The 25,236-nt window shown below is 40.3% G+C and overlaps 1 protein-coding gene across 2 annotated transcripts; it reads left to right on the forward strand.

Moving 5' to 3' along the window:
- The first annotated feature begins 567 nt into the window (after positions 1–567).
- On the forward strand, positions 568–25,158 carry LOC122401521. 2 transcript variants are annotated; one of them, XM_043403709.1, is made up of 5 exons: positions 568–819; positions 9,441–9,650; positions 11,209–11,357; positions 18,042–18,258; positions 24,189–25,158. In XM_043403709.1, exons 2-4 carry the CDS (start codon positions 9,566–9,568, stop codon positions 18,210–18,212), a joined length of 405 nt encoding a protein of 134 aa, XP_043259644.1. In that variant the 5' UTR covers positions 568–819; positions 9,441–9,565; the 3' UTR covers positions 18,213–18,258; positions 24,189–25,158. The 2 variants fall into 2 exon arrangements, with proteins under 2 accessions (XP_043259644.1, XP_043259643.1); XM_043403708.1 differs by lacking the exon at positions 24,189–25,158 and having other exon boundaries at positions 18,042–19,881.
- The last annotated feature ends 78 nt before the right edge of the window (positions 25,159–25,236 follow it).

The raw sequence follows: 25,236 nt of genomic DNA on the forward strand, positions 1-25,236 counted from the left end.
TACACAGAACACTTGTATCTTTCTTGTTTGTTTTAAGAATATATCTAGTTTCATTATTAAATCTGAGTTACTTATCTTCTTTAACCCATCATTATATAAAGCGATTATTGTTAGTTAAACGTTCCCACAATAATATAACCTTACCGCTCGGGTTATATTATATTTAATAATTGAAGTTACGAGGTCAATTAACATATCCTTAATCCAAATACAAATTCTTACAACCTAGTGGCTCCTCGCATGTTACGTTTGGACCAAACTTCGATGTCTTGTATCCGTCGATTTTAAATTATAACAGAGAAAAAAGTAATCGAAAACGATGAACTTGAGCAGACGATTCAAGGTCGTCGGTGGATGGGACCGCTCGAAACAACGACCGTTAACTTCCCCGAAGACACGGTTTGTTTCGGAGTTGCTGGTGCAACGGTTGCACCGGTGCGTTGCGGCCGTCGGGGTTGGCTTTGACGCCGATGTCGAGGAGAGGCGCAGAACGTGTTCGATCGACCCGCGAACGCGGCCCGTGGCCTCACACTGCGACAGAGTTCGCTTCAGTCAGTCGCTGTTTGACCATCGAGCGCGCCTGTAGTCGAGCCAAATCGCGGTCCACGTTTTCTCGCGACAACTCGGGCCCGCCGATCATCGTTCTTCTCTTAGATCAAGATCGACAGGGCCTTTGTCGATCTCTGTGTTGGTGTTCGCCCGGAAACGAGACCAGTCTTGCTTCAATTGCGCGCGAACAGTCTCTATACGAGTACGACCGCTGTGGAACACATGGACTCCGAGACACGAGGCACGGAGGAAGCGTGATGCACCTTACAGGTAATTTTTGCAATTTTTGTTTTTGTTCATAAACAGCACGCGTGAAATAAATCAGGGATTTTGACCAAGAGTCCATTGATTATGGTATTATATTCGTTGATAGCATGCTCTTTGAGGTACGTGTTCGTTTATATTCAAATTGGTGGCTCGAAACGGTCGTGGAACTTTTTTTTATAAAGAAAGTTTTAGTTTGAATAAAATTGAATAAATTTTGTCCACCCAGGATCTCTCAGAGGAAATATTAAATTGATCGAGTGCAAGGAGATCTATAATATTGTAAACGTGCAACGTAGGAGCCAAACAACTTATACTGACACTATAATAATAATAAGTTTTTATTTATTGGGTTGATTCCCCTTTATATGACATATAACAAAAGTAAGTCTAACTGTTCGCGAAACTTATTTACGTACAAACTTAATACATTATCCTCTTTTAATTATCAAAACCTCGACGTACGAAGTTCGAATGCCAATTAATTAGCAAGGGCCGTGTCAGGTTAATTTTTGTTCTGACAATTATTTTGTTTGACCAGTTGAGTTCGTTTGAATGTATGCGTCGACGCGCGTGCGACAGATTCGAAGCGTTAATTCGGTATATCTGCGACGAAAGTTGTGGGTGTAAGGTGGGTTGCCACATATAGTACTGTTGCTGTCGACAGCGCGTATGTTTACGAGCGTCGAGTGGTAAAAGTACCGGGACCAGCGATACGTACAAAGCAACAAAACCTATTGGATATTCAATCTGCTAATATTTTAAGAAAGTAATTAGTCGATCGCCGCTACGATATAATTTTTCCATTAGTTTCAGGGCTAATTTTGTACGGGAATGATTATTTTTTCGATAATCACGAACGGTTACATTTTTGTCTAAAAATAATAATGGAAAAAATATTTAAAAAAATATGAGACTTTACGTCTCTACCTCGCAAGGATTTGATTTTAATTGAAAAGTGTAATATGCACTTTGAAATTACGGTACACATGCTCGTGAATTTGTTATAATGTCCTTCAACGTGGGTCAACGAATAAAATCTACGTTCGCAGTAATTGCTCTTTCCACTGAAAAAGGAGTTCTTAATTATTTCTTTTTCTTTCTTGTACTTCGCTTGTTACGTAGTCTGCTAAAATATATTTCAGAAATGTATGGCAAGATGCTGTTTTTAACATTATTCATCCGACGTTAAGGAATCGTATTAATTCGTAGTGATTATTTTTAGGTGTATTGTTTTCGTATTTCGAAAAAATGAGTAGTTCGCGAGGCATTTACGACAAAAGAATAAAGAAATTCTTCAGAAAATAGTTCTTGCGCCCCAATTAAAAGTTCGAACAATACTATTATGAAAGAATCCATCTATCTACAAGAAAACAATCGTGCTCGATAAGAAAAATGGTACAAATGTATCGATATTTTTTTAAAATGGAGTTAGAACGGAATTACTATACTAATAAGATTTTTGGCCCGTGGGACTTGATTAAGACCGCTGAATGATTGACCTCGATCTCTAAGTGGCAGCCACGATTCAGTGATATAGTCTGAGCATATGTCAGACATGGTTACCATTCATAAAACGCCTAATTTCAACCTTTGATTTTCGCTATAAAAATCAAAATTCATGAATTATTCTACTCTTTTAATTATAATTCGATTGTTTTTACACGTGATCGTAACGATTAATGTCTGACTTTAATTTAATTCAAACGTTCTGCGATGTTAAAGATTTTCCACTCGGTGGCATATGCTTGCTCCACTTTTTCCTCGTTTTTATTGCGAAATTTTGCTATGCGCGTACATTCACGTTTTCAAGTTGAGCTATAAATCTGGAAAGCTTACCATATCCAACTAGACTTATTGACTTTTTACCTCGACTATATTCTTGAGGCAGAACAGAAAGCGTGCACTAACGAGACGATATAAGAACTCAAAGTCAATGCAACGTGCTCGTTTATGTACGAAACAATGTAATTGTGTAATAAAATTCTTTTGTTCTTTAATAATGAAATAATAAAATATGCAAAAGTCGAACGTATTCGGTTAGAAAATTCACAAAATTCGCATTGAACAAACTAAACCTCCCTACTTTTCGTGAACTTTCATTGTTTGCGTAGCACTCGACTCGCGATGGAACAAACTATGGTACGAATATACTTTTTGGCAAATATTACAAGTTTTATAATCAATGCTCGCTTCTGCCTAATTATAATTAATCTCAATATCGTTTATTCTGCATCGAATTGTTTGCTTTATCGTGAAGCAAGATTAAAAATATTGATAAATGTGAAAAATCTTGGATCGGACGCGCGAAATCTCACTACTATTCAATGATTCTCTGTGTTTGCAGAACACTCGATTCGCAAATGGTCCACGTATCAATTGTTCACGTCCTCTAATGCACTCTTTGCACCCTTTGCTTTCCGTCGAAGCGGCATTAAAAGTGACGTTTCCATACAAACAAGTATTTATTAGTCCGATAGTGTTTCTGGACGACATTGTAACACTCTCCTCGCATTTTAGATCGTTCGGAATGTCATCAAATTGACAATTTGATTAGAAGTATCTATACGATTCGAAAGTTTCTTGTTAAACAGTAGAATCATCAGTGGGACGTGTATGAACTTTGCTCTTCGAAACCAGCAATTACTGTAACGCGCCGACTCGTTAATTAAACAATAAATAATACACGGAATTAATTAATGGCCATGACATAGCTTGTTTTCGCGGGTTGATATCGAACGAGCCTCACCTTGATACTTGGAAAGTCGGGAATAATTAAATACGACTTGTTAAAATTGTGAAACTTTCGAAATAACTTCCATATTGGGTTTATTTTAGAGCATTCGCACAACCACTAATCTGTTTACAAAGTTATTTGCGATTTTGATTAAAAACAACGTTCGAATTTATGTCTCGGCCGTCGATGGTTATGTTTTAATCAGGTTTATGTTTCAGGTTATGTTTCATTTAGGTTTTAACCATTATATTTATATGGAGGATTTAATAGGATTGAAATGATATATGTATGGATTATTCCATTGCACCGTTGTAACTAATGAAGATAATTAAGTGATCAGGTGATGGTTCGTTTCGAACAATTCGCTCTGTATTTGAAATTTCTCGCCATCGAAAGCGCAGAAACAATATTGGCCGGCCGTAGACGTGTTTGCCCCGCGAATGTGTGACGCGTAAATAATAGATATGGCAGCAATCACGCGAACCTACGTGCAACTCGACGTGGTATTAGGATAACGTACAGACTGCAACCCTCGTAAGTTCAAAGGCTGGCCAGTTCGAGGCTCTGTTTGTACGAACACATAGGCTGGGGCACGTGCATGATCTCGCGAGCGTGTACGCCTGTAATTCCATTTTTTAATCAGACGATGGATCAACGATCCCCAGCAATTTCAAACGAGTTTCCGTCCCGTAGGGAATTTTAAAGCGTACTCGATGGTAGGCCGTTAACTTTGCAAGGGTTATCGTGAACTGATTACTTAGCAATTACAAAAGTATTACATACGAAAGATGACAGCAAACGATTGATCGAACATTCGATCATTCGTGTTTAAAACTTAAGTACAAAGTGGAATCGCGTCCTTCACTTTATATCGAGGAAGTTTCTTTAAATAGACCGTTACGAGCTGCTTTCTCTTTGCAAGATAAATTTAAAGCAACGTGAAATTTCGTTAGCACTATTTACCATTAGCAGAATGGCGTGCAAGTATTTAATTATGCAAAGTTTCTATCGCGAGATTGCGTGACCCTCTTCGGGAACGTTCGGATCCTGGTTTTTCCTGTGAGATTGCAGGAGTTTATTATTATAAGTGGAAATACGAGGAAAATATTATACGAAGGTCAACTACGAACGCTTTGCTACAAACGTGATATCGAATGCATAATGTAAGTAACAAACAGACTTTCTACTGTACAGTATGAAAGATCGATCGCGTTTATCGCATCTGCGTATTTGCGTGATGTTTACTGGTTTTAAACGATTCAGTGTGTCTGATAGTTGATATTATACAGGGTGTTCCGCCACCCTTGGGAAAAATTTTAATGCGATAATCTAGAGGCCAAAATACGACGAAAATCAAGAATACCAATTTGTTGATGGAGGCTTCGTTAAAAAGTTATTAACGTTTAAAGTTTCACCCGTACTGAATTTTTTTCTCGAAAATGCGCAGGATTTCGGGGGTATGTCTATTCACCAAAAATGTTTGTAATTGAACCCCGCAACCGAAAATAATTTTTCCAGAACGATTTGAAATTGTTTTTTTCGTCGTAAAATTTCACACCTTCTCGAATTTTTTTCTAGAAAGTGAGTAGGATTTCGGGGGTATGTCTATTCATAAAAAATGATTGTAATTGACCCCCGCAACCGAAAATAATTTTTCCAGAACGACTTGAAATTTTTGAATTTAATTGTTAATAACTTTGATATTTTTGACTTTCGTCTCATTTTGGTCTCTGGAAACTCCCATTAAAATTTTTCCCAAGGGTGGCCGAACACCCTGTATGTATATTTCTTTATTTTCTTTTACAGTATTTGATTACCTTTATAGTAATAGCTTTCTTAGACGAGGATCCAAAGATATCGTTTTCCATCGGTAATTGATCGTGATTTTCAGGACGTTAAACATCATGCGAATACGCAAGGTAGGACAAACACGATCGATGTTTCATATTCTGCAGCGGAAAAGCCGTTGTTACCTACTTTGTGTTGCGTTCAATAGTTGCTTATAATTTTGTAGGAAAGTGTTTATAGCTGACCTTCGTGTAATACTTTTCTCTCGTGTTCACTTGTAAAGTATACTTCCGCAGTTTGGCGAGAAAGCCTCGAAACACGCTGTACGAACCTTCAATAATATAAAATGATACAGAATATAATAATAAGATTAAATCTAAAAGGAACGATGACTTTTAAACTTTCGTGTATCGATAAAGAAAAATTCTCGTTGTTAGCCTTAGGACAGAAGCTACGTAATATTTGTTTCATACGAATTATGAGACGGTATATTCTCAACTATTATCCTGTTCAGTATGTTTTACGCGACGTAAAAATAAATCGAGGTTGCTGATCGACCATTGCGCGGAAACGTCGATGTGCGAAGGCTTAAAATAACAATATCATCATCGGAATAGACTTTTTTTTGTTAATAACGCAAAGAGACATATACAATGAATATTCTCGTCGCTAATGGACTGAAAACATATTTTTTTTTAAAGACGGCGTTGCAGAGGTACTTACATTTACCATAAATCTCATCAGATTTGTCGAACGATTCCCGAGTTCTGTGCCAGAGTGCTTTCGTTGTTCAATGGTATCATTGTCGGTTTTACAAGAACTTTCTTCGAAACCAAACGATTCAACGTGTTATGTAAACGCCGACGCAACTGCTACGACTTCGATCCGTTGCATGCAGAAGAATCTGGTATTTACAAAAGAGATTCAGAACGTAGAATACGTTCGTTGCGGCGTTATATTTACTGGAACGAATCTTAACGCTTCTCAAAATCTTGTGTCTAATAATTTTTTAAGATAATGGTGTCAAACACGTGGTCGACAGAAGCTTGAATTTTTATGTTTTGCTTTATTTGCGACTGTAGAACTTTTCAGTTGCTCGAGTTTGTATACTTGGGGCGCAGATATAGCAAGGGTCGAATGAAATATGGATCGCATATTTCCCGCAGCACAGTAAACGCGTTAATGAATTCGCAAATACTTGAACCGTGTATACCAACCATGTAACTTGACCCACACCTCTCAAAAGATCAATTAAACTTTCTCGGCGAAGTCGAGAGAAAAAGACGATTACGATCGAAATCTGAAAATCGGAGAATTTAATTGGAATTCGAGTCGGGAATTCTCCTGTTCTCATTATGGAAACTAAGCAAACGGTCGATGCTTTCGTAAAGAGATTCGTCGAGAGACGGAAACAAATAAATTGTTAACTTTGGCGTACGGCTATCGTCAAAAGCGTTGGCAGAATTGGTTCTCGTAATCCAGAATAAATATTCTCTTTTCCGCTAACGAGATTAATCGAGAGCAGCTTGAAGTCTCTGTCGAAAACGGTAGTTAAATAAACATTGAAAAAAGAACGAAACGTCTCGGTGGACGCGTAGTCGGGCAAAACGTACTTTTTACAAAGGGCGGTGTGCCATAGCAAAGAACCAGAAAGAAACGAGAAGCGTCGAGCCTTCTCTAACGACTTTGATTCAACGAGAACGCGTCCACGCGTTGTCGCGGAAATTGTTTTACTCTACACGCAAAGAGGGACAAAAACGATAAAAGAGACGAATTTTAAAGAAACACGCGGGTGGCTGCGATTAAACTTCCTTCGAACGATGAAACGAACATTCCACGATATTAATGCCTCGACAAATATCCACTGATGCAACAATGAATATTTATTATTCGATCGTGTCTTCGTACTGCAATCCCACAACTAATAGTCACGCGTTCGCAGATGTTTTCGCAGCAGTCGCGTGCTGGCGTCAGTTACGACACGTTTGCAAATGGCGTGCAGCGCTAAATAATTTAACAGGCAATCGTTGCGGCAGCATACTTTGCGACTAGCAAGTAGACACCAATTAATATAATGGAATATTTAAGCGCGAACTGAACGTCCAATATTAGATGTTTGCATTACTTTCAAACGCGGATGACCTGGTTACGTCGAAAAGCTTCTCTTTGTATTTTTTTTATTCGTCGTTGTAACGCGAACGAATCGATTAAGATTTCATTCACCATATAAACGCAGTAACGAGTAACACGGACGTTGTAAATGAAATTAGTTGTTTTAGAAGGAATGAAAACTTGTTCAGGAAATAAGTATGCAACCTAATCGAACTCGATCCTTAACTTATAATTTATCTTAAACGTAAGTTGAGGATGCTATACACAAGAAGAAGATGAAAGTTTAGTATTGTATTGTTATTATAAACATCTATGTGATGCATATTAGTACGGTAGTTAGGATTTGGTATACAAGAATAATTTGCACAGTGGCAGAGGTGCAGCCAAAGGCTGTTTGCCAACCTTGCCACAAACTTATTACGCAAACGCAAACAATTAGTATAAGACAAGCAACATAGCGCAGTGAACTAGAGTATGCAAAACACTGGTGACACGATTGTAAGCAGAGAGTAGATCCAATAAACGCAAAGTTGAGAAATTAATTTCACCGATCTAATGGCTGCGAATTTTTAGGCATTTGTTGCATCAGACTCCATACTTTTACGATTTATAAGCAAGGTAACCGAGAAAACTTTGGTATATTTCTTTCCAAGGAGAAATACTGCTGACTCTCTGAGGGTCGATCGCGAATCAAAGTGCTTCGTTGATTTCACGCGAAATTTATTCTAACAAACGAGCTATCGAGTGGTAACAAGTTCGATATGCACTTAAAAAGTCGAACATTAAATCAGTACCTTGGAAGAGTTGTTCAGTTGGAACAGAGTTGCACTCGAAGATGTCGATATTTCGTTTGTTACTTGGAAGACTACTTGTTACGGTAAACCTGGGATATTGGAACGAATATGCGATTAAGGGGCCTTTCTACCTTGTGAAATTTAAAAAATCGAATATTTTTTTGTTGCGTTTCTTTTAGTATGTAGTCTCGAAAATATATCTGCCAAATATTAAATTGAAATTCTGGAAACTAACGAAGTTATAGCCTGCTGTAATGTACCACACGCAGGTATAACTGGACGTAAAACTTTAAAGCTGTTTTTCTCGAAACTACATTTTTCGGCACTACACATGTAATAACGAAAAAACTATTCAAGATATCAACATGAAATTTATACAGTATCTTTAGAACTGGTCTCCCTATAGCATGAACTAGGATAATTGCGATATATGCAATACTTTTTCTTTTATTAACAAAAAAGCAACCGAATATATGAAAATATGCAGTATTTTTTCGTAAAATAGCTGCCATTTTGCCATTTTTTGTTTTTTTGAAAAGATCCTAGTACATGCTATAACCACACTCATCTACATTAAGAATATCGTTGGTTTTTGGATTTCGGATAACTTGTTCGCAAGATATCACATACGCAGTCGGGCGCCGTTCGTAAAAACTGTTGTTTGTTGATCAACAAAAACAGCGTAATCAACAGATATTATGCGTTGCAAAAATTCGTAAATATAGCTAAATATATAATAAATGTATCTACAAAACACGGAATTAATCGCTTTTTAATAGCCCGCAAAAAAAAAATCACAAAGAAACATGTATTTTTCGTGCCTACAAGGTAGACTGGCCCCTTAAGATTGATCGTATAAAGGAAATGTAAATTTATATTGTTGGGAATACAGATTGTTCGGATGACGAATGCGTGGTTTCTTCTCTGGTTCTTCGGATGGATGGGACTTTCAATGTTTTATCGAGACGTTAGGCGAGAAAATGTGAATATCTCAAACGATATATTTACTTAGTTTCAAAGTGTAAGAACTTAACCACGAAAGAACCCAGGCGATAATTGGAGTCATTTAGGGGCAATCAAACTGCTGGTTAAGGTCGCGCGCGACCATTATGCCACGTTAGGATCAATCAGAAGAGTCCCACGCGAAATTGATTCGACGATGAGGAAAACGTGTTATTCTGATTTCTGTCGAGCAGATAACATGCTCCTGGCTGCAGTGCGTGGACAGAGGTTGCTGGAATAGTCGGTGCTCGTCGATTCCCAGCGGTACAGCTGCGAATCACTCGGCAGCTTCTCCCTTTCGCAACGACAATCGAGGACCATGAAGAGATCTTCGAGTCTCCACTCGAGGATCCTCGCCTGGATTTTCTGCCTGTTCGTCGTTCTCATGTTTCCCTCGAGGACAAGTGAGTAGAACCTTGCGATCGATCAGACGCGAAATTGCCAAGAATTCCCGATACGCCATCGGTCCTCATTTATCGAAACAAACCGTACATTTTACGATCTCTGACTCGTATAAACGACTTTTGCCCAGATCTAACTGTATTTATTGATTTTTACTTTTCTCAAATAATTATAATTATATTGTACCTGTACTTACCGGTAGTTTATATTACACATATATCAACACTCGCAGAGATCATCTGTTAAACGTTTTGTTACAGAGTTCTATTTACGAAATGTTTATCTTTTAATTTATTAGTCAGCGTGTGGGTCGTCAGTTTGCCGTGAATGTTTCATTCAGAGATTGGATAATGATAAAACCATTCGTGCTTTGTTTTTCATTGACCAATGGGCACTCATCAATTGTTAGTTTCCAGTGACGTACGCACGTGAAACAGTTGATTGCTTCGTCGATTGATCGATTTAGCCGGCTGACTTTCTGCCGGATATATTGAACAATATCGACGTTGCACATGGGCAGGAAACGTTATCACGAGGATCGTTGTTCGCAGTAATTATTTATTAATCTTTCGAGAGACTGGAATCGTTCTCGATGTAGTTTGAATCATTCATTGTTGGGTAGCCACGAAGAAGAATATTTTCTTTTTCAGTTTATTATTCATTCGTATTGGGGGAGTAGTATTCAATCTTGAACGGTGAAGAGACATTTATACGCGCGTTAATTATTCTGACGTCTTTTATCCTAGTAAAAAATAACTGTAGGTCTTCGGCTAAATATTTCCATTCCTTGGAAGACGATGGTATCAATTGGACATTGACATAGATTTACGAATTACGTGTCACAGTGGGGTTTCGCCTGTTCTTCCCAAGGAATTAAATATCGATAGAAAAGAATAATGGCGGTGAAATGTTTACGCGAAAATTCGGAATATCGGAGGGTGAAATTTAAAAAATTCCAGACCTTCTTGAAAAATTTTTTACAGAAAATAGCCTCTGGCACGGTAATGTACCGTGGCCTGGCAGTATTTTCCTAGCATTCTGGACTTTACCGTAACTCCATAATCTAATTTACTCGTAATTTTTCTAAAAATAAAATTCACAGACTCACGTATCGTGTTGTACGAATATTACCACGGTAGCGGAATAATTTAATTCGTAACGAAGTTAAGGAAACAATGGACTCGACCAGTGGGAAAAATTCCGGAATTTTTGCGTTAATATCATATTACACGTAATATTAACTCAATTTAAAATTTCAATTTTTATTCCAAGCATTGAAATTTAAAATTGCTTCGTTTCTGCATCGTCCATAAATACCGACGACGAAATATTTAACGCGTTGTCAAATTATTTTTTTGTTCTTCGTGGGGTTTAAGGTACAGTCGACCTCGACTGTTGACGAACACGGGATATATGTATATGGAAGACATTATACTAGTTGAACTTAGAACAGCTGCAACCGTGTAACTGCAATGCAGAGGACACGAATAAAAGTTCGCCTTTGCGAGTGCACCGCGGACGATCGTTTAACAGTGGTATTCAGGGGAGAATCGTTTTCAGGCGCCTTGGAGGAGAACTGTACGGACTTCCAGGGCGGCATCGTTAAGCACGGTCTCCTCTATGTGCCAGGACCTGCGGTTTGCAGTCTCTGCGTTTGCTATCATTCGGAGCCAATGTGGTGTCAAGCCATCTACTGCTCGCCACCCTATGTAAGTATAACCATTCGAGTCAATGTTAGTTCCCACCCACTTTGGACTGTTCTTTCGAAATGTTTTTACCAGCCACGAGCGAGATTTCAAAGAATTTTTACGTGCCACGTTTCCGGAAGGATCTCCAAATGCCATTCGAAAGAACATATTTCGATCCTTTAGGAGGCGACACAGGTACGAGGTTCATGGAATCGATTATTTCTTTATAAAACGTGAAGACTATCCCGTGAAAGTTTCGACAATCAAAACTTCAAACATGCTTTGTTCCCTTAAAATCGTGCTAGTTAAAAAGCACAAAGCTTTTCGTAACCGTTCGTGGACTTTCAATTTGCGAAGCAGGACAAATTGAAAATTTTCAGAATTCAAAAATCGATTCTTTTGGATAGAAGTTCGCTCTTTGTTCAAGTATAAAAAAAAAATTGATGAAGATGAAAGTATTATCATAGTTCCAGCTACGGGCACGTTATAAAGGAAAGTTCGTTCATAAGATGACGTCAATCGGGCTATTAATGTTTGAATTATCCCTCCTATCATTCTGAAAAATGTAGTTTCGAGAAAAACGCTCGACTGATGTCTACTTGAAAATAAAATAGTGCCTTGTTTTATAAACTATCTATTTGATTAAAACCGTTTGAAGTTTTTTAAAGCATCAGTATATATTTATAGGGTTAACGACGTGGTTCTAGTTCCTTGAACTCACTGTAAGGATGGCTTCGTTTCTGTTGAGATCTGTTCACGGGAATATTTTATTATAATTGGAGTGGCGAAGTTATTAAGGAGATCGATGTACACGTATAACTAGAACTGGGTTAACCATTTTATTATTTACCTTTGCCTTTATACTCCATTCAGTCGCTGGTATCTCGAGTGTCAACCGCGTTCTTCAAACCCTAAGCTCCGACAATCTTTCGAATACAAGGTATTTCGCGTTCCGAATCGAGTCAATCGATTTCAATATAACGTAAAATCTCTTCTACATTATCGTATTACATATGTATGAAATCGATTTTAAAAACGTGCGTCTTTCAATTACTTTCCTGGCCGTTATTGACAGAGATCCGATTAAAAATCCGATCGAAGCCAAACACGCTAGAACGAGATATTTAGACGCGGGGACCTTAATTTTTCCATTTTTCGCGTTTCTTCGCCTCCGTTCGCTTATTATTCGTCGAAATACGGACTAATGAACGGGGCTGCATGTGGGTCGGCGCGAAAAACGTACGAAAGAGAGAAATGTTATTCGAAGCGTGACGAAATCACGCCGCATCGATGCGTGCGGAATCGATTACGCGGCACGGATGCGACCGGTGTAAATGATTTTAATGAGCTCGCTTTCGCGGATGAGAATTCCCGGATCCTCGACGCCCTCGGTTTCCGGCCGTGCGGGCTCGTTGAATCGTCGCGAAAATATCTACGAATTAACGGGTCAATTACTCGCCACTCGTACGGACTAAAGGGGACGAGAACGTCTTGCTCTCGAAAGCTCGACGTTTCTGAGCTCACGGCCCATGAAATTGCCGGATAATTTAATTAAATCACGAATTAGAGGGTCCACTCGACTCATCGTGTCTTCGCTGCCAATCGCGCTGTTTTCTTTTCACGCGAGCTGTAACGAATAATGTTCATCTGGCTCCCCGTTCACCAAAGCGTCGTGAAAAGCTATAATTAATTTTGGGCGCGAAACCCTAATAAACTGTACGAATGGCGTGACTCCGCGTACCATTTTGAGAGAGATTTTCATTAATCAAAACGCCATTTCGCGTTCTCATTTGCATTTCCTGAAGGAACTTCGCGGTCGTGTTCCTCGCACGCGTCGTTTATTAAAAATTATCTCTCGATCGCGGCGAACGTTTGTCAGTAACAAAGCACCTGGACGTTTTCGTGCCACGTGCGAGTTTGTAGCGCCGATCGTATAATTACTCGAAACGTCGTTGTATCCGGCTGCAAAAATGGAAACGACGTTTTCTCCGTGATTATTCGTCCGGGTCTCTGTGTAACTTTAAATCTTGGCAATCTCGCGAACGTCACACGCAGAATATCCGCGGTATAACGCGCTTTTTCGAACCGCACCGTGTACCTTTCTTTTTTTATCCACTCCCCCGCCCCGCCGCAACATTCGGTCGATTTCTGTTTTAAATGCGTTTTAAACGCAAAGTTGTTCCTGCCACTCCTGGACATGAAAGGATTTCAGAAGCTTGAGACTGAAAACGGATAAATGCAGTTCAAAGCCCGCAACGATGGAAAGTCGAGAGTTTTGATTTGACGGAAAACGTTAATTGGAAAACGTGAAACTTTCCGTTCGGTTTTCGCGAATATTTAATTGAAAGCGATTGGAGAGTCGCGGCCCGGACGCTTTGGCCTCGAGTTTTTAGTATTGCCTATGATTATTTCAAACGACAAAGTTATATTGAAATTTCTTACTTTACAATTTCTTAATAGCAACAAATTTTTCTTTGAATTTACGTCCGTAAATCAGGGCTTGAACGAAATTTTTCACTTCTAAATTATTTCTTTCTCTGCTTCGCGTCAACAGTTTAGATCAATTTTTAAGGGTAACTATGTTTATATATTCTGCTATCAAACTTCTAATATACAAAGCTTCTTTCATTCTCACAATATAAATTTCCTCTGTAGAATTCAGAGCAGCAAATAAAACCTCGATTAATTTATATGCTTTCTCTTCAAATATTTGCCGGTGAATGTTGCAATGTTTGCCGCGACGATAAAAAGAAAATGTCGTCGTTTAATTTTGTAAACTTGCTCGCGAATTCGACCGATGGGATTTTAAATAACCGTCGCGACTGATGATTATTTCCGGTTGGGGAAAGGTGCTTCCGTGACTAAAGGGATTCACCGTTTCCGTAAACAGAAAACTAACTTATTTACGAATTGCCGTAACGCGATTGCCGAGGCTGGTAATCGCTTTATTAAATTTTCACTTACCGTGACATCGTCGAGCCCCTAACGAGATTTTTTCCTAGCGGGACTCCGACGCCTCACGTAACTATTGCGACTTCAAATCCGCAGAGTGGCCAATAAAGACTTTAACGGCAGAAAGTATTGCCCGACAGTGTCTCCAGCCATAGAATGGCGGACATATACTTGCGAGAACTTCTTATTATTAGATTTTCTTGTTGCTAATTTGTTGAAAGGGTGTAAATAAAATGAGATAAAATAGCTAACTGTTTCGAACAAAGTATAAAGTTCGTTTCGAAGCGAGCTTGCGTTTTGCAAAGGTCGAAACAGTGTAACGTAATATCGAAACGAGAGACTGTAGTAGAAATTTCTAGTCCTAATGGACTGCACCTCTCACGGGTTTCTCGTTTCTGTGCTTAATCAATGTAATCCGATTTTCAATAGGAAGATTACAAGTGTATCGAGAGATTATGCAAACGTCGCTGGACACTGTTAGTAACGGAACCGATTCAATGGCATATTCATTACAAAATATCGATACGTATGAATTCCGGAGCATTGCATTGAAATATCAAACTGATATTGAAATTACTATCCCTTTAATTTCAGAAATATTTATTATACGCGACGTCGTCGCTTATTTTATTTCTCACAGCAATTACGAACGGATGTCAAACACGATTATATCAACGCACATCGATGTACCAGTTGCGCGTCTCGATAAGTCTCGAACCGTTTGTAATTGTTTCATTTAACGGTTCCATAGGAGGGAATGTATTCGTGATGTAAATGGTGACGTCAATAGTATCTAACATATTTCAATCTCATCAGGCTTCGTCGTTTTTAAACAATTTGTAGGGATAAGCTTCAGCGCCGGTATGTTGGGACCGTGAATTCAATTTGAGACGCAATTCCCGTGTTTGCGTGGAAAAAGGTGCAAGATCGATATGGAGCACACAGTCACAACGTCACAGCTAACGGCGTATTACACCTAAACACGTGATTTCGTTTCGTGTGAAAAGCAAATCTTTCAAATTAATCGTGGACAGTCCGATGTCGAATTACTTTGACATTTACGCGCTTCGCGATACGTTTTAACGAATGTCAGACGGATTTTATCAAAATTTCTCTGCGCAGTCGATTAATTCGACAAAACGTACACCCGTGACGTCGCATCATTGAAAATATGTATGATACTGATTTCTTTCTCTTCGATATGAATATTCATGAAAATATATGGACGCCGAGCTTTAAAAGGCAAAACGTTGAATAATCATACTTTAACGTGGGCGTTTGGATCACGCGCGAACGAAATGCGTGCGTGTTAAATATTTTTAACATTTTCGTAAACGAAGATTGAAATTCTCGAACGAGAAGTATTTCTACTTGTTGCTTAGCAATCTCAAACGATTCCCTTTTATTACATAGTTTTGTCGCGACAAGAAAAAAACGACAAATATCTCCGTATAAAGCTGAAAATGGCGGAGTAGGGTTCGCTATCTTGGCTGGGTGCGATCGTTCAACTTCCGCTTAAACGCCTCCGAATCACGTAGTACGCGTGTTGTTCCAGTTGCACGATATCCAGGCCAGCAGCCCCCCAGCATGCGACGAGTTTTATGGTAATCTCGCGCAATTGCAATATCTTTCTACCGTTTACAAGAAACGACGAAACTGGCAGTTGCGTGCCCGTCGACGCAGAGCCCGCGATACCTGCACGATACGCTTTGGCTCGGCCGATTTCGTCGAGCAGTTCCTTGCGTCTTCGTGCCAGTTTCCACGAAAATAGAACGCGATATTGCGGTGCTTAGCGCACCCGTCATCGTAAATTCCCATCGTTCGCGTAACCCTTTCGCTACACTTTTAAATTCTTGATTATCGCCGTGGCTGTCAGTCTTTTTCCACCGTGGTTTTTATTACACGGCTCGCTTCGAAATAGACCGTCCTACTTTGGTAGCACACTCGTCCTGAGGATAAAACACGACGCACGAACCGGGCTCGAGTTCGATGAAACTTTCTGCTTTCGTGTTTGTTCGATTTTTTTTTTGGGTTCGTAATTTAAGATGGACGATATATTTATTTTTAATTTGGAACGTCTCTCATATGCCAGGCAATGTGTCCATTGTGCCTGACGGACAATAGGGCTCTTTCTGAAACTTTCTGGCAGCGAAGAATATCCCTCGACGGCCCACCCCTATTTGCATTTCTTTTCCGCATCCTGCACATGTTCCATCGCTTCGACTGCGATTAATTTCGCTCAATTGTCGACGATTAAATGCACAACAAGATACGAGGCCACTGCGGATGAATTGTGCGGACTGCAGCAACGGCGGCAGCGTCGAGCCTTTTTGGGGGCGGGAAACAGGTACACAGAACGGCCTGATATGTTTCGAACAGTTTTATTTCTTCTTGTCCGTACGGACAATCCCGCCACTCGGTATCCAGAGATCCGTCCGTGTTCAGAGTTAGCTTAAAGCGAAGTGCAGGCTTCGAGCCAAGTATCCATAGGTGTCGACAACGGTGTGTGGGTGCGTGTGCGCCCATGTGTTGCCACTCGAGTTTACTTTTGAGTACCCAACGGCCTGAAAACGTTATTCTCTTGAATGCACATCTCGACATCGATATCTTGTCTTCGCGATAATATACCGGGAAGATGAATGACGTGTGCACCGATGCGATTGATTATGCTGGATACTCGCATAATGCCTTTGGAACATTTGGGAATACGCCTCGAGATTCGTAACCAACAATGGCTGACGGATGAATATCGGGAGTAGCAGTGTTTATTAGCTCATGAGTGAATCTTTTTCTTGACGAATTTTACTGTACAACGTGACCCGTTTAGAACACTTGTCTTACATACGACCTCTGAAACAAGGGTCTCGTAAACGCAAACTTCCCTCGCAGGTCTTTCGATATTATTCCATCCGATGCACAAAGAGAATTGATCGTTTCATGTTTAACCACCGTTGGAAGCAGCGTGTCAAACCCAGGAACGTTCGTAACGATTCATAGCCGGCTAATTAATTCCGCAAAAGCTGCGCGAGTCCATTAGAAATCGCTAATTTTCTTTTAATTTTCTTTCGTAATACCGAAGAAGACTCCATCGAGTAAAAATGTTATAAAATGATTCTCGAATATGACTGTAGCTTTTCCATTTTTGGCTGAATAGAGAAACGTTTTCGAATTAGCTCTTCGTTTGCTTCGAAAGGCAAAATTGCGAGCGAAAATGTGTTTTTGAATTTACACGAACGTGGAAATTGGATTAGTAGAAAACTGGAAAAGCTTGAAGAGAATTTTGCGCGTTCGAAAGAATTTCGCAAAAAAAAAAAAGTCAGGCGATCTCGGTACCGATCGTCTTTTAATCGAGCTCAATTCGAACGTTATAGCGCCAACTTCAGAGAATTCTCGCATGAGAAAAAAATATATTCGCATCGACGATATCGGAATTTCTTGACATTCACGCTTTCTTTCCTATCGGATTCTCGATTCGGCCGCGATGCAATTTAAAATACTTCCAACGGGATGGAGAACCGTCTGTTCGTAACGCTAGATATTTAAATGAAATTTTCTCGAAAACGATGCATTCCGCGCGATTTCGTTATTGTTGATTTTTCGTATATGGAAATTTCGACGTTCTTCGAAGCGAAAGGGTTAAAGACTGGAAAATAACGTCTTGTTTTGTCCGTTCCCCATTATCGTGACCTGGATTTCCGTGAGCGGAGGCATCGTTGCGTGGTGATTGACCGACCAATCGATCTTATGCTCCAGAAATGCGAGAGGTTTCGAGTCGGCGAGCGTTGCTGCGAGTTCGAGTGTCTGGACGACTCGGACGCGGATTGGACCGGGCCGAATCTGATCATCGCCGCTGGATCCTCGAGAATCCAGGAGTACGGGACGGTTTGGTTGCTCGGAGTGATCGCCCTGCTGAAAGCGCTCTAGTTTCGACGGCGACGACGGTGAACACGGCCACCAGGAGTAAGGAAAGGTACGGTTCAGCCAGAGATGGGCAGAATTTCGTTCGAACAACAAACATGGAATGGAAATTTCGATTGAACGATAATTTATATAATTTCGATCGTGATTTTTACCGGAACGAACAACGGGTAAAAGGTCGTTCGCCTTTTGTACGCGCGGTGTACTGTGATATAAGCTTTTTAGGGCAAATGCAAATGGCACGCGAAGCTTATTTAAAATACATCGACGTCTGATTAAGAAAGTTCGCCCACCTTTCTTGTTGTTTGTTCGTTATTCAGAATGTTGCATCTGGATGAGAGTTTTGCCCGTCTCTGGGGGGGTGTAGCTTGCTGGGGATGAAACGGCGTGTTTAGTCTAGCGACTAGGATCGAGGAAGAACGTGACAATTTTATCAAGGTTTTTGGTTATTAGATCCTTCGTGATTCCTTTCGTAGTTGGTTGATTTATTTTTTAATCTCGATCGGGTGTGACGGAGACACGGAGTCGAGTAACCGTTTCCAACGAACTTTGTTCGCGACATATTTTCCGAAGGGACCCAGTTATTTGAGTCGCGACGAGGTTTCGCCCAGAGAATGTCGTCTTCCTTCCTCGACGAAGTCTCGGGTAACAACGTTATCCTCGTGAGCGAGGCGTTTCATAGCCGGCGGGCGTCGAGAGTGTGTAATTAGCCCTCGGAGGGCGGCTACGAGCAGAGTTGCGTTTCAGAAAGTTTTATTTTTTCATTTGAGTGATATAATAAAGTTGTGATAACGACGTCGCGAGACGTAACGCATGGAAACGATTGTTCGCCGACGACGGACGTTGCCAGTGATGGGACTGATGCGAAACTTATCAACGATCGTTGGACGATTGAGTACTCGGAAGCGTGTTAACGGATCGAAGGGTTAAAGCGTTTGGTATCGACGCGTAACATCGATACGCGCCGGATATATTGCTAGGCGGTGTCAGTACCTTGACGACAAAGCAGCTATCGATAATCGATACTCTAGTAAACAGAAACAAATGTTCTAAGTATGGTCAAAGCTAGTTTTGACCTATTTTTTTCATCGCTCGAGATTAAAGTCCTTCCAGCGTGTAGTTTACTCTTCGGTATTTTTATATATTCGTAAGTATGTTTATTCGAATCGTCCATCGTTAACCTTAGAATATGGTAAGGTGTCTATGTTTTACGGAAGCGTTAAGATGACAGTGATTTTCGAATAGAATTAAAAAAAAAATAAAAGTCAACTGTTATTTTAAATTCTATTGAGATTTCAATGGTTGTCGATGAATAAAACGGTCTGGATCAGCCCGAATTATAATTTTTAATATAAATGAAAGTTGAATTTGGCTATGATCGAGAAGTATCGTTCCCATCACTAGGCAGAGCTTCGTCGAGTAGCGATATCCTTCCGTCGAAAGGCTCGTACGAGGCGGTTCTGGTCGAATCTCGATGGAGATCATCGGATGGAAAGGCCGGGGTTTTCCACTTCAGCCACTTTTAAAGTTCAGCTCCGCTATCCACGGTTGGGTGATTATCAACCCTTTTAAGATCCCTTATTGAATACTTTCGTTCGACGAGCAACGTTTATGCAAGAAGCTTAACACATTGACTCCTACGTCACCCACACATGGATAACAGGACTAAAAGACATTAATCTCAAGACGAGACGTTGCAGAAAATAAATCTGTATAAAATTGACGAATTTCTATGTGGTTTCGAAAGTTATACTCGTGTAACTATATTTTGTCCAACGAGACGAGGTATTATATCGCATATGTGTATAACGTGAATTTGTTTGCTATCCTTTCTCGTTGTACGGTACACACGAAATCTTTTTCCTTCGACCGTCTCGATTCCGATTCGACGATCGTGCATGCGAGATTTACTATTAGTTTGCGGTGACAACGAGTAGAAATTTGGTCCTCGACGCTCGATATAGTTCACAGCGTCGGGTATAACTTTTGCGATGGCGAGAACGAAGATGAACGTGTCCCGTTGGACAGTAACGAGACGATCCTCGTTTAATCCGAGCAGATGAGACGCTTTAATCTCCGAAACGTGACCGCAAGATCGCGACGATCGAACGTCACTTTGTATTTTTATCATTTACCTTAGAAACGCGATGGTCGAACAATGTCGCAGGCCTAATTCCGTAACAATGTACATTACCATTCTCCTTTTTTAAATTGTTTCGATACCTTTGCGCCTCGGAACACTTGTCGTTCCATTCTCGCGGCTTTCGTTGCTCGAATTGAGTGCCGCGTAAGCAAGTTAAACGTCATTCTCTGTAACTATAATTATGTCGCAGGTACGCGGTTAATAGCTCCCTGCTACGGTTTTATTTACCCTATCCTGAAATTATTCGTGTCACGCAATTAACCGAGCTCCACTCGGGGCAGTGGTTCTCAGTCCACGACAATTACGATTATCAATCGCAAAATAAGTTGAAAGTTTAATATTTTATAAAAAGAAAGGAATAAAAATATTTAAAAATACGATCAAAATTAAATATATACTGAATTTTCTATATAGTTCTATTTCTTTGTTTCTGCTTTGAATTCGTTGATCGACTGAGGGTCTCTGCTGCTTGATAAGATTTCTGAACAAATTTATTTCTACTCGACCGTTCACTATCCGAAATCCAGCGTTCTTTTTCGAAGAGTAGGAGTCGGATGAAGATTGTCTAAATCCAAAGCTATGTTCGCAATTGCGCGGAACACGCTCTAAGCGTCTCGTTTCTCGAAGTTCGGTCGCAAGTACGCGAGATTCGTCGAAGTTCGCGGCAACTGGACGCATTGCTCGACGGAGGAACTCGTTCAGCAGTTGAGGACGACGGAATTTGGGATCGTTTAATTAATTCCGATCAATCCATCCATTTGTTCGACGGCCTACGCGTTTCCGATGGCCGAACATATCATTCTCGAAGGGCGGAGAACGCGACGGAAGGGAAGGCAATCGCGATACCAGGGCTACGAGAACTCTTTCAAACGATAACAATAAACCTGTAGGACCCAAAACGTCGACACAAAAGAAGACGTAGATAATACTAAGCGTTTAAACGAACCTTGGCGAACCGAGCCTCGAAGATTGATCGAAGGGACGGACTTAATCCTTTGAGAGTAGGGGTCGTAAACGCGTTTTTCGTCGCCTCGCTCGAAGTATGTGTGTGGGACGCAGGGAATCGTGAGAAAATGATGGAGAAAATAGGGAAGTTCTATTTTCTGCCCGACGAAATTACGCTTTGGTTCTATTTTGAAAAACTCAACTTTAAAAGGATTAAGTCTCGTGGAGGGGACGTATAAACGAAGATGGCATGTGTCCATAGTTAATCGAGCGCAACTGTGCACTCGTCCATCCTTATCGAGAGAAGATATCGACGAAGTATAGGCACATGCTCGACTAAGTCTAGCGATTATCCATTGAATATATGTATAACATAGAGTTTTAAGTACAGAGAGGGTTGCAGCGGTCTCAATTTTAATAATATTGTTACGTACGAGTTAAGTACCGCGTTAACGAATCTTTCCTTTCCGCGTCATCGGTGTCATTATCGATGCTAATCACGGGAGGAGGCGATTTCTCGATGACTCACGAAGATTTTTCCGCGAACGTAGAGCGCAGTCTTACTTGCAGTAATTCATCCCGAACTTCTTTTCAGCAACTATTCGGCTTCATTCTTGTTAATGGTCGGCGCAATTATGGCCAATCGCGGCGTGGACGACGATCTACGTCAGTTCTAAACCAGAACGTTGAATAATATTTAGCGACTGGATTGCTAATACAGGTCAAATTACGTATCGTGGGCTCGATGCATCCTTAAAATCCGGTTACGAGTCGTCAAACACCGTGCATGATTTTTAAGCACGACGTTTGATTTACGTTATTGAATATCAGAGTTAGTGAAACGATTTTCAACTGTTAGAATTTTGTTGAAATGAATTTTTCTGCTAGTCTGACGTTCAACAGTATATGTATATCTTGGAGATTCGGCCACGATACGCAAAACATTATTCAAGGACCGAGAATACTGATCTTCGCTGACCCACTTTAAGACGACGAAGTTTGTCAGTCAGTGTTTTAACGAACTGCAACTAAACAGACCTCTATTTATGTCATATCGGTTTAATCATACCGGAGCTTTATTATTTACGCACACAGTTCGTCGATTGTATTAAAGCGGTCTAGTGGCAATTACGTGACGAGTACTATTCGATTATTACCGTAAACGAGACAAATACGAATGATTGATGAAATTATTACTCGCCGTGTAATAATTTCAACCACTAACGTAAATGGAGTTTCGTTGTTTCGCGGCGTCGTTGTTCGCCGAAATATGTTAAGACCGCGGTTACAGTAATTATGTCGCGTTATTCATACTTACGTTTCTTTTGCGACGGGCGTAGTTTTAATTGCTTTAAAAGGCCCGGGAGGTCGTTAAAATCCGAGTTTCGTCGACGAAATTAAAATATTAAATTGTGTATGAAACCGGTGAGGTGAAAAAAAAAAGAAATCTTCGCGTTCCTGTTTTATTCATGTGTGCATGCATAATTCGAATTTGCCTGGTTCGCGGGAGCTGAATTTTTTAGCCGTAGGAATGAACATCGCCTCTGACTCTATCGACCGGACAACGAATTTCCTTTGCAAACGATAAATCGTTCGAGGCTGCGCTAACGCGGAAATAACTGGTATCATTGAATCGTTAAATTTTCATTTCTACGCGATGCATATTATAACATCGAAATTACAAAGTCTTGGAGATATTTTTAAATAATAGTATTTTTTTAATTGTTATTCGTTATTTCGAGCCGCGTGGGTAGCGAGAAATGGACGAAAGATGAAGTAAACTTCGCGGTACACTCGTTCCCTACTCAATTCGACTTTTTGCTCGGCAAAGATTTTGTCGTTTTCACGCCCACGCTCGTCGAGCACCCTTCTTTGCTCGGTGCGCAGCAATTTTAATTCGTCCATGCTTCGCGGGAAAACAAAAGAGCAAGGCCGTAGGCAGGTGTCGCGGGACTCAATGTTTCGGCACTCACGGCCCTTGAGTTTATTCCATTTCCATGTACACGTTCCCTCGCGAACTGATAAATTCCAAACGAATTTTACTCGTTGCAATTAGACGTAAAAAGGGACGTTTGATTAAATAAATTGCGATCGGCGATAAAAACGAAAGAACGCGACTAAAAGCGTCGTTCGATGCGCGCAAAATATTGCAAACGCGCGATCGAGAATGAGAAAAATTCATTTATCATCTATGCGTGTGGTTCGACGTTACGTTAAGTACTTCCTAAAAATTTCTACGACGAATTAATTTTATTTCATTCCTGTGCCCATACACATAGACTCCTGGAGCATATTTATCTCGTATACGATCTGTATGTCTCGATGTGTATTAGAGTTTCTTTCAGAAACAGTAAGATTTTAACGATACAACTTCACCAGCGACACTTTCATACGATATATAGTATCGAAACGTTTTGATTGTTAGGCTTGTTAAGTCAGACTTTCGAGGTATTTGCAAACGACGAACGTTTGCTCTGATTTACGCTAACTGGTATTTTAATTCCTGGCAAATTTTGAGAATTGATTTTCGTTTCGTCTAGACGGTGCGATGATATCGGTACACTATTAGAAAGTTTAAAAACTGTCGAAGGAATTGCTGTTAATTTAAGATCCTCTGCTCCTCGTACAGGGTATTGATTAAATCATCCACTACGAAGACGCGTCCAAATCCAGTCCGTGCTTAAATCCCAACGTGAATTATGCCGCGACAATAGTCCATCTTTATCCTTTCGCTTACAATTTATGGAAAGAGAGCATCCGTTGTAGGGGGAAAGGGAGACAAATGGCGAAAAAAAACGTCCTCGGAAACAGTGTACGCGATCGTCGATGCCCTGGGGCATCGTTTCAATTTTTAAACGACAATTTAATTTAGCGATTTCGACGATTTTTTTTAGAAACGCGATGCCTCGATGGAGTCGACGATCACGTGTACCAAATTGACGGCCGAAAATTTCCACGGGGCAGTAGGCACGTACCGCATTCATTACGTATTTATAAAGGGCTGTCGATTCAACGGATGGTCGAGGTAAATTTAAATTGTAAATAGATCCATTGCAGATTTAAAATAAAAGCAACGATAAGGGAGTAGGTTATGGCGGGTCGGCTTTTAAAGTAAATAAACGAAGGCTTCGCGCGAGCGCGAGGTCGCCCAGAGTATTTATTTTTTATTTAAAAATGTAAAGTAAGGCGAGCCGTTCGTGCTCGATATTTAAGCTCGTTTTCGATTAAGATATCGTACCCGTAATTTCTAAGAAGTTCAAAGAGTCACGCGGTCCGCGATTAGTCCGGAACCGAAGCTGTTAGAGGAGCGAGCGTTAAATTCCGGATCGCTTGACTTTTAGGGCGCACTATGTCGTTCGAGATCGTACGTTACTCGAATCGATTGCTTCTGTTTTCGCGAGGAGTTTTCTGGCAACGATACGTAACGCGTGCAATAAAGAAGGACGGACGGAGGCACCGAAAGAAGTTGTAATTTCGTGGAGTCTGGTAGGAAAGATTTTTGGCGCCGACGCGACGATCCGGGTCATTTTTAACCCTAATTCGTCGATAGAACCATTAACGGGATGGTTTGTGTTTCTCTTGCCTTTCACGAGCAGCCGTGGCGTTTCCGTGTTTAGAGCGCCGTCGCATTTTTGCTCTTTGACTTTTCCGTCGAGAACACTGTATACTAATCGTGATTAATCGACCAATTTCTCTAAGCTTGTACTTTAAATTAACGTTTACATGTAAAGAGAATTATATTAATCTATTTCAATGTAAACATTTAGACGATAGATTTAATATTGCTATGATACGTAAATACCTTTAATTGTGATTACATCGTTTTATCATCGAGGGGCCTTTTATGTATGTGTAATCATTCCGAACCCATTAAAAATTATAATAATTCATTCGATCGATATTAAAGATACTGAAAACGACGCGGGTTGGTGTCTTTCATCG

Source organism: Colletes gigas, unplaced genomic scaffold (assembly GCF_013123115.1).
Source record: "Colletes gigas isolate AHSC1104 unplaced genomic scaffold, ASM1312311v1 Colletes_gigas_Sc00025, whole genome shotgun sequence".
NCBI classification, from domain to species: Eukaryota; Metazoa; Arthropoda; class Insecta; order Hymenoptera; family Colletidae; genus Colletes; species Colletes gigas.